General features: G+C 38.4%; 1 protein-coding gene across 1 annotated transcript in view; it reads left to right on the top strand.

Moving 5' to 3' along the window:
• The window catches only part of PNLIP (pancreatic lipase), a 27,346-nt gene that overhangs the window by 8,969 nt on the left and 2,781 nt on the right, over positions 1–15,596 (top strand). Inside the window, exons 6-12 of the mRNA XM_012663872.1 lie at positions 1–24; positions 258–377; positions 469–588; positions 1,084–1,202; positions 3,267–3,396; positions 4,511–4,619; positions 5,225–5,389. Of these exons, the coding sequence (XP_012519326.1) occupies positions 1–24; positions 258–377; positions 469–588; positions 1,084–1,202; positions 3,267–3,396; positions 4,511–4,619; positions 5,225–5,389 (787 nt within the window). The remainder of the gene's footprint in view (positions 25–257; positions 378–468; positions 589–1,083; positions 1,203–3,266; positions 3,397–4,510; positions 4,620–5,224; positions 5,390–15,596) is intronic.

The raw sequence follows: 15,596 nt of genomic DNA, 5'->3' as shown, positions 1-15,596 counted from the left end.
ATGGGGCCATTGGACGCATCACAGGTTGGTCAAAACAGTGAAAGCTGCCAGGCATGGTGGTGTGTATGTAGTCCCAGCTACTCAGTAGGCTGAGGCAGAAGGATCATTTGAATCCAGGAGATGGAGGCCAGTCTCTGTGTCCAGGCATAATGCATGATTACAGCCAATACTTGCACTCAGGACTGTAACTGTAATGAAGAAAGGTAATTGTGCATGAACACTGACAGATAATTAATGACACATCCTATTTACTTTAGGGTTGGATCCAGCCGAACCTTACTTTGAGGGTACACCTGAGATAGTCCGACTGGATCCCAGCGATGCCCAGTTTGTGGATGTAATTCACACGGATGCTGCTCCCCTAATCCCCAATCTGGGTGAGTTCCTCAACTGTCCCCCTAGAGGGTTTTATAGTGTCTTGAGTTTAAACATTAACATAAGCCTTCCTTTATTTTAAAAATTCTTCAGGTTTTGGAACGAGCCAAATTGTGGGCCACCTAGATTTCTTTCCAAATGGAGGACTAGAAATGCCCGGGTGTGATAAGAACATTCTCTCTCAGATTGTTGACATAGACGGGATCTGGGAAGGTAAAATTATTACGAGTACAAAGATATTTTCTTGGGACAAAGTTTGTGTCAGGTTTTACTAAACTTACAAAATACTTTGGAATTGTATGGTTCGCAGATTTTATATAACAAAGGACTTTTAATTGTATCCCTGAGATGTAGGTTTTCATTGGGAAAAGTGGCCATGAGGAGACTGTGGGAAAGAAAGCGTATTTGCAGGCAACTTTCCAAGAATCCAATTCAGGGAATACCTTCCTAAGTTACACTGATATCTATGTAAACCACTCTTTTCCTTCTAAAGTTATTTTTCATTTCGTTTAGCTATAATGCTACCTATTCTAGTCTTAAAGAGTCCTTCTGATTGTATCGCAAATCATAAATATACTTCGTAACTTACTCTGTGACATGTGTGAGTTCACACTAATTAGAAAAATCCATTCAACTATATTCTGATTATGACATTAACTTGGAAAAATAAAATCTGTTATTGATGTATAATCATGTCTGACTTCAAAGGAACTCGTGACTTTGTGGCCTGTAATCACTTAAGAAGCTACAAGTATTATACTGACAGCATCAGCAACCCTAATGGCTTTGCTGGATTCCCTTGTTCCTCTTACAGTGCTTTCACTGAAGTAAGTAAACTCCACCATCCACTTAAAAAATTTTGACTGTCACTTCTCATGACTGGTGTGATTTCCTGTGCATGACATCATTCAATGAATGGTTTATACTTTCCTACTTACATATATCTTTAATCGTAGATATGTGTTTTATTAATAATAGGGATAAATTTGAGGACTTCAGAGAAATGGGCTTGTAAATGGAAATGTCCCATGTCTACTTTTGCCTCTATCATTTCTGTACACATCAGGTGAGTGTTCAAACTTGTTTTAGAAATAATTCTAAATAAACAAACAAAAAATAACCAGTCTATGGAAATCTGAGCTATGTCTATAGAATGCTGATGAATATGGAAAAAATTTCTTAAGTGCTGAATTTTAAACTATATAAGTATGGACATGTGGACATTTTTGTACAATCTCATAATTGCCAAGATTTTTTTGAGTTTTCATCTTATTTGGTATCCTCTTGATATTTCAGTTGGGTTCTCACATGCGATTCCAAATATGACATATCTATTGTCTATTGTTTTTTATAAAATTGGCTTTTCTTTTCACCATAAATTATTCAGATCAAAATTTGAAAACAATGCCATTTAATGAAGAAAATTTTCAGTGACAAATGTGCCAGGTAAAATCATAACTACCAAGGAGAAACACTTTAGTGAGTAAAAGGGAGTACTTGAATTCTGGTTTCACCACTAAATAGCTGAATGATTTTAGGCAAAACACTTCTCTAAGGAAATTTCATCATCTACATATATAAATAAAAGTGGTAGACTCAACATATTTGGTGGGAGGACTTAATGAAAACAGATATGTTAATTGCTTAGCCCAGAGCCAAAAATATAATAATTAGCATTCAACAAATGTTAACTATTATGGGAGAGGGGGTACAAATTTTATTCATACTATTGCTTGCATATAAGTTAAAACAGGAGCCTCCTGCTCTTTCTTTGTTTTAACTTCATTTTTATCTTCTTCCCTGATACCCAACACTAGGTAATGAGGAAAAAAAAAAAGAAACAAACTAAAAACCTTTAGGTCTCATCCAGTTAAAACTTAGACTGATTCAATAATATACAGTTCTCTTAAGTGATACTCAGCACTTTTATAAGAAAATAGGGCCAGGCACGGTAACTCATGCCTGTAATCCCAGCACTTTGGGAGGCCAAGGAAGTAGGATTGCTTGAGGCTGGGAGCTTGAGACCAGCCTGGGCAACATAGTGACATCCCAGCTCTACAAGAAGAGAAAAATGAAAAAAAAAGTCTCAGTCTTAAAGATTTCTCCCCCTTTGGAACTTCTGTCTTCTCTCCAAGTCAGTCCTAGGGCCAGGTGATCTTGCTGATGATGGTCCGTGTGTGTTCAGAAGAGGGAACAACTTGGGGGTCCATTCACCCAGGGTCTGATGGAAGCTTTGGACTCTGGGCAGTATCCCTTCTGCCTTATTGATGGGCACACTGCTAGCATTTAGAGACGAGGTCTGGGGCTCAGCTACTCTTCTGGCTCCAGCAATGCCCTCAGAGAACTTTGGCCATTTCTTCCTGCCTGGCTCCCCCTGGCTTTTGTTCAACACAACCACTGAGACTGTGCTGAGCCCATCATTGGGTCCATTGACCCAGGAGTGCACCACTTGCCTGGACTGTGGAGTAGCCTCGCCCCTCACAGTGGGAATTGGGACGCTTGTGGGAATCTGCTCCTTCCTCTCCATCTCTTCTTCCCACAATTCCTTGGTCCAGAAAAAGAAGACATTTTCCTATGCTATTTCTGTCTCCTCCAGATATCAGCCTCAAGGTTAAACCACAGGTCAACTGGGGCATTTTCTCTCCATACTGAGAGAATTCTGGGATCTGAATCCCTCAGGTCTTAATATGCTAAATGTGAGCTAAACGAATTATTGGAAAAAGCCTGACATTTGAGCCTATTTTCCTCCTAATAAATCCTATTTTGCATATCCCTTTTACTATCAGAACAGAATTGGCTTTAGAATATTTGAATTGCAACATGTAGGAGAAAAAAATGGTACACTCTTAAAAGACAGGCATCCTCATTCACCATTTGTTTGTTTTCACTAGAACAAGTGCTTCCCCTGTCCAAGTGAAGGCTGCCCACAGATGGGCCATTATGCTGATACATTTCCTGGAAAAGCAAACGAACTGGGCCAGGTATTTTATCTAAACACTGGTGAAGCCAGTAATTTTGCCCGTAAGTTTCTATTTTCTTTACCTTATATTCTGAATGCTATGTATTTTATCAGGTCCACTGAAAATGTATGAAATTGCTTTTCTATATAAAAGCTTTAAACACTCCTCCCCAGTATGGAAAAATGCTCTATGCTAGGCTCAAGGTAATCATGGCTAATTAGGGTGGCAGAATACAGTTTGGAGCCTGAACTCTTAATGATATAAAAATAAAATTATTTACATTTGATTCTGATGCTGAATTCAGAAGACTTACTCAGCCCCGGCTTCTTTGTAGTCAGTCAAAAGAGTTCACTGGGCAAAATTCTGAGGTTTTTACAAGCAGAAAGTTATGCAGGAGAAAGCGATGACAGAGGTTGTAGGAATGGAAAGAAGTTGGCAGATTCAAGAGCTATTTAGGATTGTAGATTCCATGGGTGGTGGGAATTAGAGGATGTAGGGATGGTGAGGGTTGGGACAGGCTTCAGGTTTCTTTTCTGGATAATAGAAAAACAAAACTATTGGGATAGAAGTTAATGGGTTAACTGTATAGTAAAGCTAAAGACAAATTTCCTCCCCTATCCAATTTGCCCAGACTACCTCTAAATGGCAAAAATTGGCAGTTCACTATTGGCTAGTACCAAGGGAACATTCTTTTGGTTTTCATAAATTAATATATTTCCAATGGCCAAAAAAAAAGTTGAATTATAGAATTTTTAAAATAACTTTAGATAAACAAAAAGATTACATTAGTCTAAAATTTGGTCATCTATGAAAATAAACTGAAGAAAATAACACCTACTACTATTTTAACACCACCTTTGAATATAAAGTTCTTGTAACATTCAAGAATAAACTGTTAGGTTGAAAATTGGAAGCAAAATGTATTACTTAGTCCTTTGGCTTGAAAAAAATCATCTATTGATTTTGGAAAAATTCTGCACAGCCCCTGCTACCCAATGTCTATCCCCTGAATATTTAGATAAAGGAATGTGGAATATCTATGACTATTTTATTAGAAAAATTACCAATATAATATATAAATTATTCAAAATTCAGCAATAGGGGGATCCAAATTATCCTGTTTTCAGTGTCTCTCCTCTACAAGGTGACATTTTGCAAATTTTTTCCCCTTGCAGGTTGGAGGTATGGGGTAACTGTCACACTGTCTGGAAAAAAGGTTACAGGACACGTGCTGGTTTCTTTGTTTGGAGATAAAGGAAACTCTAGGCAGTATGAAATTTTCAAGTGAGTAATATATCACTCTAAGCTTCTTCAATGTTGGAATACTGTGTATGTATAACATATGTTATCAACGTAAGAGTTTGTTTATTCATTACTGTATGGGAGTCAAGTACTGTTATGTATAATAAAAAGAGACAAATTTTGTCACACTTGCATCTTATTGCTATTCAGAATTTGGTTTCTGATTTTTTTCATGCTATTTCCTGAGAAAACTATTAATGTTTACATTGATGCCTAGCATCTGATTTATAATCAGTAAATAGTTATTCTGCCCACAAAACAGATGGTAAAAGATAATATAATGATGTCATCACCTATTAAATTGTGGAATGATTGTGACTAAACGTGTTTAAAGTTTGATTATGGTAAAGGTGACTTTAAAGTAATATGAGTCATTGATGGCAAATGGACTAGCTCTGAGTTAACATACATGTCTGAATTTATTTAATACATTAGAATGACAAATGGAGTACCAATCAACTTAGCTAGAGATGCAATGTAAGCTGATTTTAGAAATAAATACATGTGTATGAGATTATATGTATGTTTATTTATATGTATGTTTAAATATGCTCATGTATGTTTTTGTTAACTTCTTTACTTCTAAGGGGCTCTCTCAAACCAGAGGATACTCATTCCGCTGAGTTTGACTCAGATGTGGACGTTGGGGACTTGCAGAAGGTGAAATTTATTTGGTACAACAACGTGATCAACCTAACTCTACCCAAAGTGGGAGCATCCAAGATCACAGTGGAAACAAATGATGGAAAACTGTAAGTAACGAAAATCCAAAGAGATTTATAATTCTGTTGCTACTAAAAGTCTACTTTAAGTTAAACCTCCGATGGTGGCTCACCCACTCCCCAGTCACAGTTGCTTCCCAGGGCCTTTTGTTCCTTTAGGGGAAAGTGTAGAACTTCAGGAAAACACCTTTCACAGATTTGTAGATAAATGTTGTGCTGTCTGATACAAATTAAGCGTTAGAGTGAGAACCCAGCTTTATGATCGTAAGGTGAAAAGAATGTTTCATTTGGCAGCTGGGCCCTGTACTATGTGCATGCTTAATGTGTCCATCTTCCCCAAACTTCTTGAGCTACTAAATTGTCACTTAATTTGTCAGGAACACATTTAATTTATGAAGGAACAGAAATAGGCTGTTCGGTGTCATTGGTTTTCTTTTAATGACACAGAACACAAAGGTCCAGGAGGTCAATCCTTAGCTCTAACCAGGACTGGAGTGTGTGGGAGCCAAAGGATGTTTATGATGGGGAACTACCAGAAAAGTGAACTAAGGATAATCATGATAATCCCATATTAGCCCAAGCATGTTTGAGTATTAATCCAAATTCCAAAGCAAGCACTGTGCTGCTTCTGTCACCATGTCATTTGCTCCTCACTTTAAATAAAAAACACAAATAAATTTCACAAGATGAAAGAACAGAAAAAGATATACTGTTAGTCATTAGGAAAATGTAAATTAAAACCAGAATGAGATACCATCATAAACCTATTTAAATGGCTAAAATTAAGAAAAATTAAGAAGTTTGTCAATATCAAGCACTGTTGAGGATATGAAAAATCTTGAACTCCCATACACTGCTGATGGGAATATAAAATGTTACAACCAGTTTGGAAAGCAGTTTGGCAGTTTTTTAAAAAGCCAGACATACTCACACCTATAATCCCAGCACTTTGGGAGGCTGAGATGGGAGGATCATTTGAGGCCAGGAGTTAGAGACCGGCCTGGGCAACAGTGAGACCCCATCTCTACAAAAACATTAGCCACCTGTGGTGGCACAGACCTGTAATCCTGGCTACTTGGGAGGCTGAGGCAGGAGGATTAGCTTGAGCCCAGGAGTTGAAGGTTTCAGTGAGCTATGGTTATGATTGTACTCCAGCCTGGGCAATAGAGCAAGATCCTGTCTCAAAAAATAAAAAAATAAAAAAAACAGATATACACCTACCTATGATTTGATTCAACCATTCACTCTTAGACATTTACCAAAGAGTTAAGAAAGCATATGTGCTTACAAAGTTATATACTGAATAGTCATAACAGCTTTTATTTTAGAAATTTTTTTTTTTTTTTTTTTTGAGACAGAGTCTCACTCTGTTGCCCGGGCTAGAGTGCCATGGCGTCAGCCTAGCTCACAGCAATCTCAGGCTCCTGGGCTCAAGCAATCCTTCTGCCTCAGCCTCCCGAGTAGCTGGGACTACAGGCATGCGCCACCATGCCCAGCTAATTTTTTCTATATATTTTTAGTTGTCTGATTAATTTCTTTCTATTTTTAGTAGAGACGGGGTCTTGCTCAGACTGGTCTTGAACTCCTGAGCTCAAACAATCTGCTGGCCTCGGCCTCCCAGAGTGCTAGGATTACAGGCGTGAGCCACCGCGCCCGGCCATAACAGCTTTTATTTTAATAGCCAAGAACTGGAAACAACCCAAATGTCCACCAATAGGGGAATGGATAAACAAACTGTGGTGTATCCACACAATTGAATGCTACTCAGCAGCACAAGGAATGACTAGTGATATATGCAACAACATGGATGAATCTCAAAATAATTATACTGAATATGGAAACTAGGCAAAAGAGTCTAGACCTTAGATTCCATTCATATAAAACTCTAAACAATTCAAACTACTCAGTAGTGTCAGCAGACCAGCGATTGCCTGGGGGAGAGAAGATTGGAGGGGTGGGAAGAAGGAATTACAAAGACGCAGGAAGAAAATTTGGGGGTGATAGATACGTCTACAATCTTGATTTTTGTGATGGTTTCAGAGGTGTATGTGTGTTGCGTGTGTGAGAAAAGTTAGCACTTTAAATATGTGCAGTTTATTCTAGGTAAATTAAAGCTCAATAAAGCTGTTAAAATAAAAATATATACCCTATGAGGAAGGTATTTTTATTATCCTGATTTTAAGATAATTAAATGAAGGTACTATGCCAGAAGTTCTATGCAGGAAGTTTTACTCCAGCAAGTTCTTTACTACTGCAAAACAAATTCAGTTCAATTTTAGTAATATATAGAGACTGGGTGGCCGTCATTTCTTGGGTCCTTTATTGATATTGGTATTAATTTTTAATTTCCTATTTTCAATGCTGCCAGTCATCAGAACATATGGAGAAAGTGAACACGAAAGGGAAAAAAGCATTTTCTGAGCACGTTTTGTGTTTCAGCTGTTTTACATATGCTAAAATATTTTACTAAAGAAAACTATCTCCAAAGCATCCTAAGTATTATTCAGCCTTACTGAGAAAAACTAGTCAATTATTTTCAAATATTGAATTAAAATAAGAATGGTTAGCCAACTTAACAATAGCACCTTGGAATTTTTTACCAGTTTTCATGCTAGTGACCCTGCTCTTCCTCAGTTGCATTAGTAGACATGTGCAAAGTGTTTGGTAACAGCCATTCCTGTTCTTTGAGGTGTCATTGACAGCTCCTCTCAGCTATTGCACAAGCATAAAACAAAATTGAAAATGAGAATGCAGCTCTTTAAACAGAAGAGGTCTTCTCTCAGCCATTGTCCAATCTCAGACACGGGGTGTGTCCTTGCTCAGACTGAGGTGGGAGCAGAGGCTCTCCTCATGCTCAAGACTCCAGATGTGTGCCAGGAAGAGGTGACTTTTTGTTGTTTTTGCTCCACAGGTTCCACTTCTGTAGTGAAGAAACTGTGAGGGAGGACGTTCTGCTCACCCTTACTCCATGTGAGGAGGCTGCTGTCATTTGACCACTGAGTCTTACTGCTAATAAAATCTAATGGTAATGAAATACATTCCTTTCTTTTATCATCATTGTCCAACTGCAATAAATCCTTTGTATATGTTGATAAAAATCTAAAATTTGGAGTTGGTCTGGAGAATCACAAATGATTGTTGAATTTTGCTACAAATTTGAGCTTGGAAATATTGTTTACATGATGCTGTCATCATGTCCATTATTAATATTGCTGATGTCATTCTGATCACTTAAGCAGACGTCCAGATCCAAAATGATCCCCTCTTGGTAGGGCCATAAACAAAGTACCAACAGTTGCTGCTTTTTCCATCATCTTTAAGTTCTGTGTCTGCTCCTAACCAGATATTGCAGGAGAGATGACAAACAAGGAGATGAGGACTGAACAGGTCCGAAACTTCCAAACTGGTCTTCCTTCTCCCAGTGGGGTCCTCCAGACCCGTCACTTCTCTTCAATGCCTTCGATCCTTCCAAAGCACAAATCAAACAAACATTCTCCCAGTGGTCCCCAAGGCAGAATCTACCATCCTTAGTGAGCCTTGCCAGGTCCCTCTTGGTCTGGTTGTCACCTTGGACTCCAGCCTCATCTCTCACCACGCTCCTTCTGGAACAGTACAGTCTGACCTCTCTCCCAAGAGGGCCCTGATTTCTGATGCTGCTGGAGGCTGACACAAACTCTTCCTCTTCCTGGGATGATCTTTTCCCTGTCTTCCTGTCTGTGTAACTCCTACTTGTTCTTACATCTCTGTGTAGACATCAATTCTTCCAGGAAGTCTTTCCTCACCCCCTAAGACTTGATTTGGGGCTCCCATATTATATGTCCACTGCACCCAAGACCTTTCCTATCTGAACACTTTCCTCTCCATATGGTAATTGCTGGCTCGCTTCTCTGTATATCTGATTTGTAAACTCCTTAAGGGGGTGGCACTTTGTGTGTGCCTGGCACATGCCTGGTATATAGTAGAAGAGCAAATAAATATTTTTTTAACAACCATCACGCTAGTGGGAACAATGAATGAATCCACTAGCATCAGGTATTTAAAATCAGGCCCTGTCCAAACAATAATATCCTAAAAGAGAAAGGGGTATTTGTGTGTTAGGTCTTAAAAGATGAGTAGGGAATTGCCAAGATGACATGGTGGGAAGGACACTCCAGAGAGAAGGAACTACATAGGCAAAAGCATAGGGGTATGAAAACATGAAAAATTGAAAATACCATTCATTCCATGTTTTACCAAAATATATGCAAGTTGATCAACACATGAAGACTTGTTCTAAGGATCATAAAATCATTTAGGATGCTTTCACTTGCATGAACCAAAAGCTTCAACTCAAACTTGCTCAAAGAAGGAAAGGTAGTGGCTCACATGCTTAGAAAGTTATTTCCCTCTCCTCTGTGCCTCAGGAGTTTCCCATGAGTTCTACTTTAGACTCTGGTGTTCTTTCCTAGATATTCTATTCAAGATATGATTGTCAATTCAAAATGTTGATTCTTCTTTCTGGAAGGGAGGGGTGTCTGATGTCTCTAGTCAACCAGTTGGAACTGGAATCTCCCAGTCTGCATTTTAGAACTGTCTGTCTGACAGGATGCAGAAGACAAAAAAAAACAAGGTGAGAGTCTGAGGGCAAAGGCAGCAGTTAGAAGGCTACTGTGATGACCTGGGAAAGAAATGATTGTCATATTCAATATGACAAAAGTTGTATTTCTACTGAATAAAATTGCCATTTGCTGCATTATTGGTAGGGAAAAAATACAAATAAAACAAAAAATAAACTATCCAAAAAATACTTGTATAAATTTGTTTTGGAAAGCAGATACTCATTTTTACACACATAATACAGCCAGCTGTACTCATCCTTGGCCATATTTTAGATCAATGCTAGGCGAACACAGCCCAGGAGAACATAGCCTTCTGTAGATGGACACAAGCAAACCAGGTGGGGCAGGTAAAAGAACTTGTTCCTCTAGTCTTAGCTCTGTCGCTTACCAAATGTGTTTCCCTGGGCAAGTTGCTCAAAGTATCTGCATCTCATTGTCTTCATAAGAAAATAGCTAATCCTTCAACAGGCTCATTGGAAGATTAAATGCAAAAACTTAAGAAATGTGGAAAACGATCATTAATTCTATAAAATTTTAGAGATTGCAATGGTTTGGATGCAAAACTCACGCTGAAATTTGATTACCACTGTTGCAGTGTTGAGAGGAGGCGCCAAGAGGAAAGTGCTTGGGTCATGGGTGCATGTCCCTCATGAATAGATTAATGCCTTCTCTCAGGAGTGAGTTCTCCCTTTGGAGGGACTGCATTAGTTGCAATGAGAGTGAGTTGTTTTTCCTCCTGTTTCTTCTTTTACCACACGCCTGTTTCCGCTTTCACTTTCGACCATGAGTTGAAGCAGTATGAGACCTCACCACATGGGTCACATGATCATGAATGTCCCAACCTCCAGAATTATGAGCCAAATAAACTTCTTTTCTTTATAAATTACCCTGTCTCAGATATTCTGTCATAACAACACAAAACAGACTAAGACACACAGGTATGCTTGTTATTCAATTCCACAACGTAAACCATCTTCACGCATAACAGAGGCAGGTTGACTATAATTACATGTTTGGGGTCTTGATGAGCTACATCCCCTCACATTTGGCAGGGTGGTTGCTCTGGAAGATGTGAAGCAATAACAACCCCCAGATATTCACAGGATTTTTCTACTCAGGGAATTTTGGGAGGCTCAGGACAGCACATCCTCCTTCCCTTTGAGGGCCCTGGCAAGAGGCTGAGTGAGATAAGTGGAAGCAGGCCGGGCTCTCAGAAGGTTAAGTAAATGAGACCTTGTTTGGCTAACAGGCTGGACATCTGGCCACACAGGTGCTCCAGGCCCTTTTTTTTCTCACTTGGAGTTTATTATCACAAGGTTGCCAAGATCAGAGCCTAAACTTAAATCAATATTTAACTTCTCTGCCAATATAACTACTTGATTGGAAGCTTACGAGTTTGGCATTGTTATTCTAAATGTCCCAGGTTTCAGAGTCAAAGTTGAATCAATGTTATGCAATGCTCTGATAAATCTAGGGCAGATGGAATTATTTCTCGATGAGAGCCTATCTTGGCTTTCAATGTCATGAGGTATCTAGGTGAGGACTGTCAAGGCTCCATCACCATCAAAAAGTCTTACCTTCAAATCTGCAATCCTGAGATGTAGGGAGCAACAGAGGCTGGTGGAAAGCAGGGTTTGAGAGGTAGCTCCACTCCAATTCTGGCCTTTGAGAGTCTCCTATGTACCCAGAACATTGAGCTGCTCCAACTTCACTAAATAGTATCTGGGGGCCTAGGCAACATTGGGTGAATTTTCACTAAACCCTGGGTATCATATGGCTTCATATTACCTGTGAAACAATGGTCACCACCAGGGACTGAATTGAAAAATGACCATTAAAAAATAAAATGCTGCAAAAATGAAGTGAAGACTTGAACAATTGCTTTTTAAAATTTGGGAAATGGCAAGAAAGAAGTTTTTAAAAACCAAGTATTAGAAAAAATCTGTCCAAGTATTTATGTTATGTCTAAGTACCATCCAAATTTCATGGTGAAATGTACAGCCCAGCATTTGGTACCCAAACTGTTCATGGAAGTAGGAGAAACAGTCTGTAAATAATCTCCATTTGTTATGGTAGTGCTAACTGCGATATACTCAAATTTCAGGGCTTAAAGTAACAAAATTTATTTCTTGCTCACGTACAATTTAAAATAATCGGTGGGTGGCTTTCCTCTATGAAGGCTCTTTCCATCTTGTGGTTCTGTCAGATTCAACACATGGCCTTTAAGGTTTTGTGTTTGTCTGCATCAAGCCACAGAAGGGACAGAACATGCAGGACCATGTGTGGGTTTTTATGAACAGAACTGGAACTGGTGCACATCTATGCACTCACATCTCATTGGCCAGAGGTTGGTCACCTGGCCCCATCTTCCTGCAATGGAAGTTGGGGAATAGAGTCTATGCAATGTCCTGTATAAACACGCTAGCAACTCTGCCACATACAATACAGACATTTCTAGATTGCACATTAGTAGTCTCAACGAAACAATATCGTTTATGAAATTTTACAACCCAGCTAAAGAGTTCAACAGAATTGGGTTTAATCATTCATCCAGATCTGACATGATAGACTGCTGATTATGTACCATTCCCTTGTTAGTTTTTATAAACTGGAGAAATTGAATCTCCCTGAAACATTCTAAAATTTGAACCTATTTTAGTTTACAAAATAACTCCCCAAAGACTCTAGTCTTTTCAAAATTGGGGACTCTTGGTTCTAATTATATAGCCTATATTAAACAGGTCACCCTAATTATGGATTACATTTTTGTGCTATCTACATTCCAACTTATAAATTTCATGTAGATTATTTGCTAATTCACAAAATATAAATTACTTCATGGTAAAACCAGAGTGAAGATTGGTTCCCATAGAATATGATCATAGAGTCAATATAGGATTACCATGACTAAATACTACAGAGGTGCAAGACTTCAGTTCTTAGAAGCTTCTGGATAGTTTTTGTTTTTGTTTTTGTTTTTTTGCTTGTTTCAAGTAAAAGAGGCTTCACAGATCTTTACTGTGAGATTGTAGAGGTAGTGGTTACTGTAGCAATTATACAAAATAAATTGCTTTTCTTATTCATTCCCTCATTTGTTTGTTCATTCATTCAATAGGGAAGTGCTGATGGCCTGATATGTACCAAGCACTGGGCTAGATGCTAAGATGTGACCACAAGACCCAGAGAATTCCAGCCTTCTCTGTGTTTATGACATGACCCATAAATCATGGTGATGGGTCTCAAGTGAGGGAAGTTCTAAGGGAACCAACTTAATCATGGTTGAAGGAGACTCCCTGAGAAGGGAACAAAAGGCTGAGAAATGAAGGATTGGGCGGGAATTCCCCATGTCTCCCACCCAGGGAATTCCTGCCTTGCCCCTTCTGCCTTCTGTCTTTATTTTAACATTTCCCTTGCCAAACTTTCACAAACTTTTTATGTACACAAATAATTTTCTTGTTTTGTTTCTGTACCTGTAGACTTTGCCAGGGGACTGAATTATTTTTTACCACTTTTGACCTATGAATGTGGCAATTTCATGTCATTCAACCTATATCTATCGCATTGTCAGGATAAATGGTTCTGGTCTCTTAAAATTCTGGTATTATGTTGCAGTCTTTTAAGAATTTATTGTAAGTAATTTATCATAAAAACATCCCAGTTCTTTTCTATCAAACATTTTTCTTTCAGATTATTTTCCCTAGATTATTTTTTCCAAGTTGAATTGTATTTTTCTGTCTTATTCATAATTTCATCTGATGGTGGGGTCACTGATTCTACCTCTATACTCTCGGTAGTATCTCCAATTCCTTTTGTTAGCTTATTTATTCTTTCCTTCATTTTGTCATCGAGAAATAAATTAGTTTTTGGACTATCAAAATAAAATGTCAGCTGCTTTGTAGGAAGACATGAAGTATCTTGAAGGCTTGTTTCTGTTTCACTGTATGTGAGGGTAAGGCAAAGTTACACACAAACTGCATGAGTTGGTAAGTTCTTAGTATTTATTTTCAAGACTGTAGTCATCAAGTCTGTGAAAACAACTTAGTTTCACACATGCCCATGTAAACTAAGAAAGGGGCAGGAAGACTAGAACCTTCACTACATGGAAATTATGGTGATTCTGAGGATTACATACTCACTTATCTACCTTTCTCTCATCTTCCCACAAGTACTGTGGGAAACTTTACCTACTTGCCTGCTCTGTCAACTTTGGTTTACCTATGATTAAAATTAGAAATATATCCTTGGAACTTTCTCTCTTGTCATGCCACTTTTCCATAATACTGCTCAAAAAGATAAGGTTTGCCTATAAAAGGACCTTTCAGTGCTAGCTGGTTGTGTGCGGAACCTGACAGAACTGCCACGGTGAGTACGGAACACGATTTCCAGGCCCGATTTACCAGAATCTACTCATTTTCCCCCAGAGGTCTAAATGAACTTGAATTATGCCAATCTTTTAAAAAACTTTTTAAGCCAGACTCAATCATGTTTCTAACTTTGTGTAGATGCTGCTACTCTGGACATTTTCACTGCTGCTGGGAGCAGTGGCAGGTAAGAAAACATATTTATGTGGAGCTGGGGGAGATTCACGGCCCAATCCTTTCGAGAAGGGCTAAGACGGCTGAATTCAAATCATTATGAGAACGAGGGATAAAGCCAGGGAGCTGCATGATAAGGAACACAGGTACACAGAGTGATATTGCCAGATCAAATCTAAGCTGCCCAGTTAAATTTGAATTTCAGATAAACAATAAATATTTCCCACAAACAATGGATATGTGACATATTTATACTAAAACATAGTGTTTATCTGAAATTCAAATTGAACTTCTATTTTTATTTGGCAAGAGAAATGCAAATCAAAACTACAATGAGATATCACCTTACCCCAATTAAAATGATTTTTATCAAAAAGATAAGCAATAATGAATGCTGGCCAGGATGTGGAGAAAGGGGACCCTGATACACTGTTGGTGGGAATATAAATTAGTGCAGCCACTATGGAGAACAGTATAGAAGGTCCTCAAAAAACTAAAAATAGAACTACCATGTGACCCAGCAATCCCACTGCTAAGGTGTATATCCAAAAGAAAGGAAATCGAAAAGGTATCTGCATTCCATGTTTATTGCAGCACTATTCACAATAGCCAAGATATGGAATCAACCTAAGTGCCCATCAATGGATGAATAGACAAAGAAATTGTGGTATACATACATAATGGAACACTATATAGCCACCAAAAGAATGAAGAACATTATGTTAAGTGAAATAAGTCAAGCACAGAAAGACAAATCTCACGTGTTCTCACTCACATGTTGGAGCTAACTGTTAAAACAATTGATCTCATGGAGACAGAGAGTAGAATGATGATTACCAGAGGCTGGGAAGAGTAGTGGGGAAGAGGGGATACAGTGGGGATGGTTAATAGCTGCAAAAGTATAGTTAGATAGTTAGAGAGAATGTTTGATATAGCACAACAAAGTGACTATAATCAACAATAAATTAGGGTATACTTTAAAATAACTAAAAGGGTGGAATTGGAATGTTCCTAACACAAAGAAAGGATAAATGCTTGAGGTGATGGATGCCCCAATTAACCTGATTCGATTAATACGCATTGTATGCCTGTATCAAGACATCA

Source organism: Propithecus coquereli, unplaced genomic scaffold (assembly GCF_000956105.1).
Source record: "Propithecus coquereli isolate 6110/MARCELLA unplaced genomic scaffold, Pcoq_1.0 Scaffold84, whole genome shotgun sequence".
NCBI lineage: Eukaryota > Metazoa > Chordata > Mammalia > Primates > Indriidae > Propithecus > Propithecus coquereli.
This window is presented reverse-complemented; position numbering and strand designations above follow the sequence as displayed.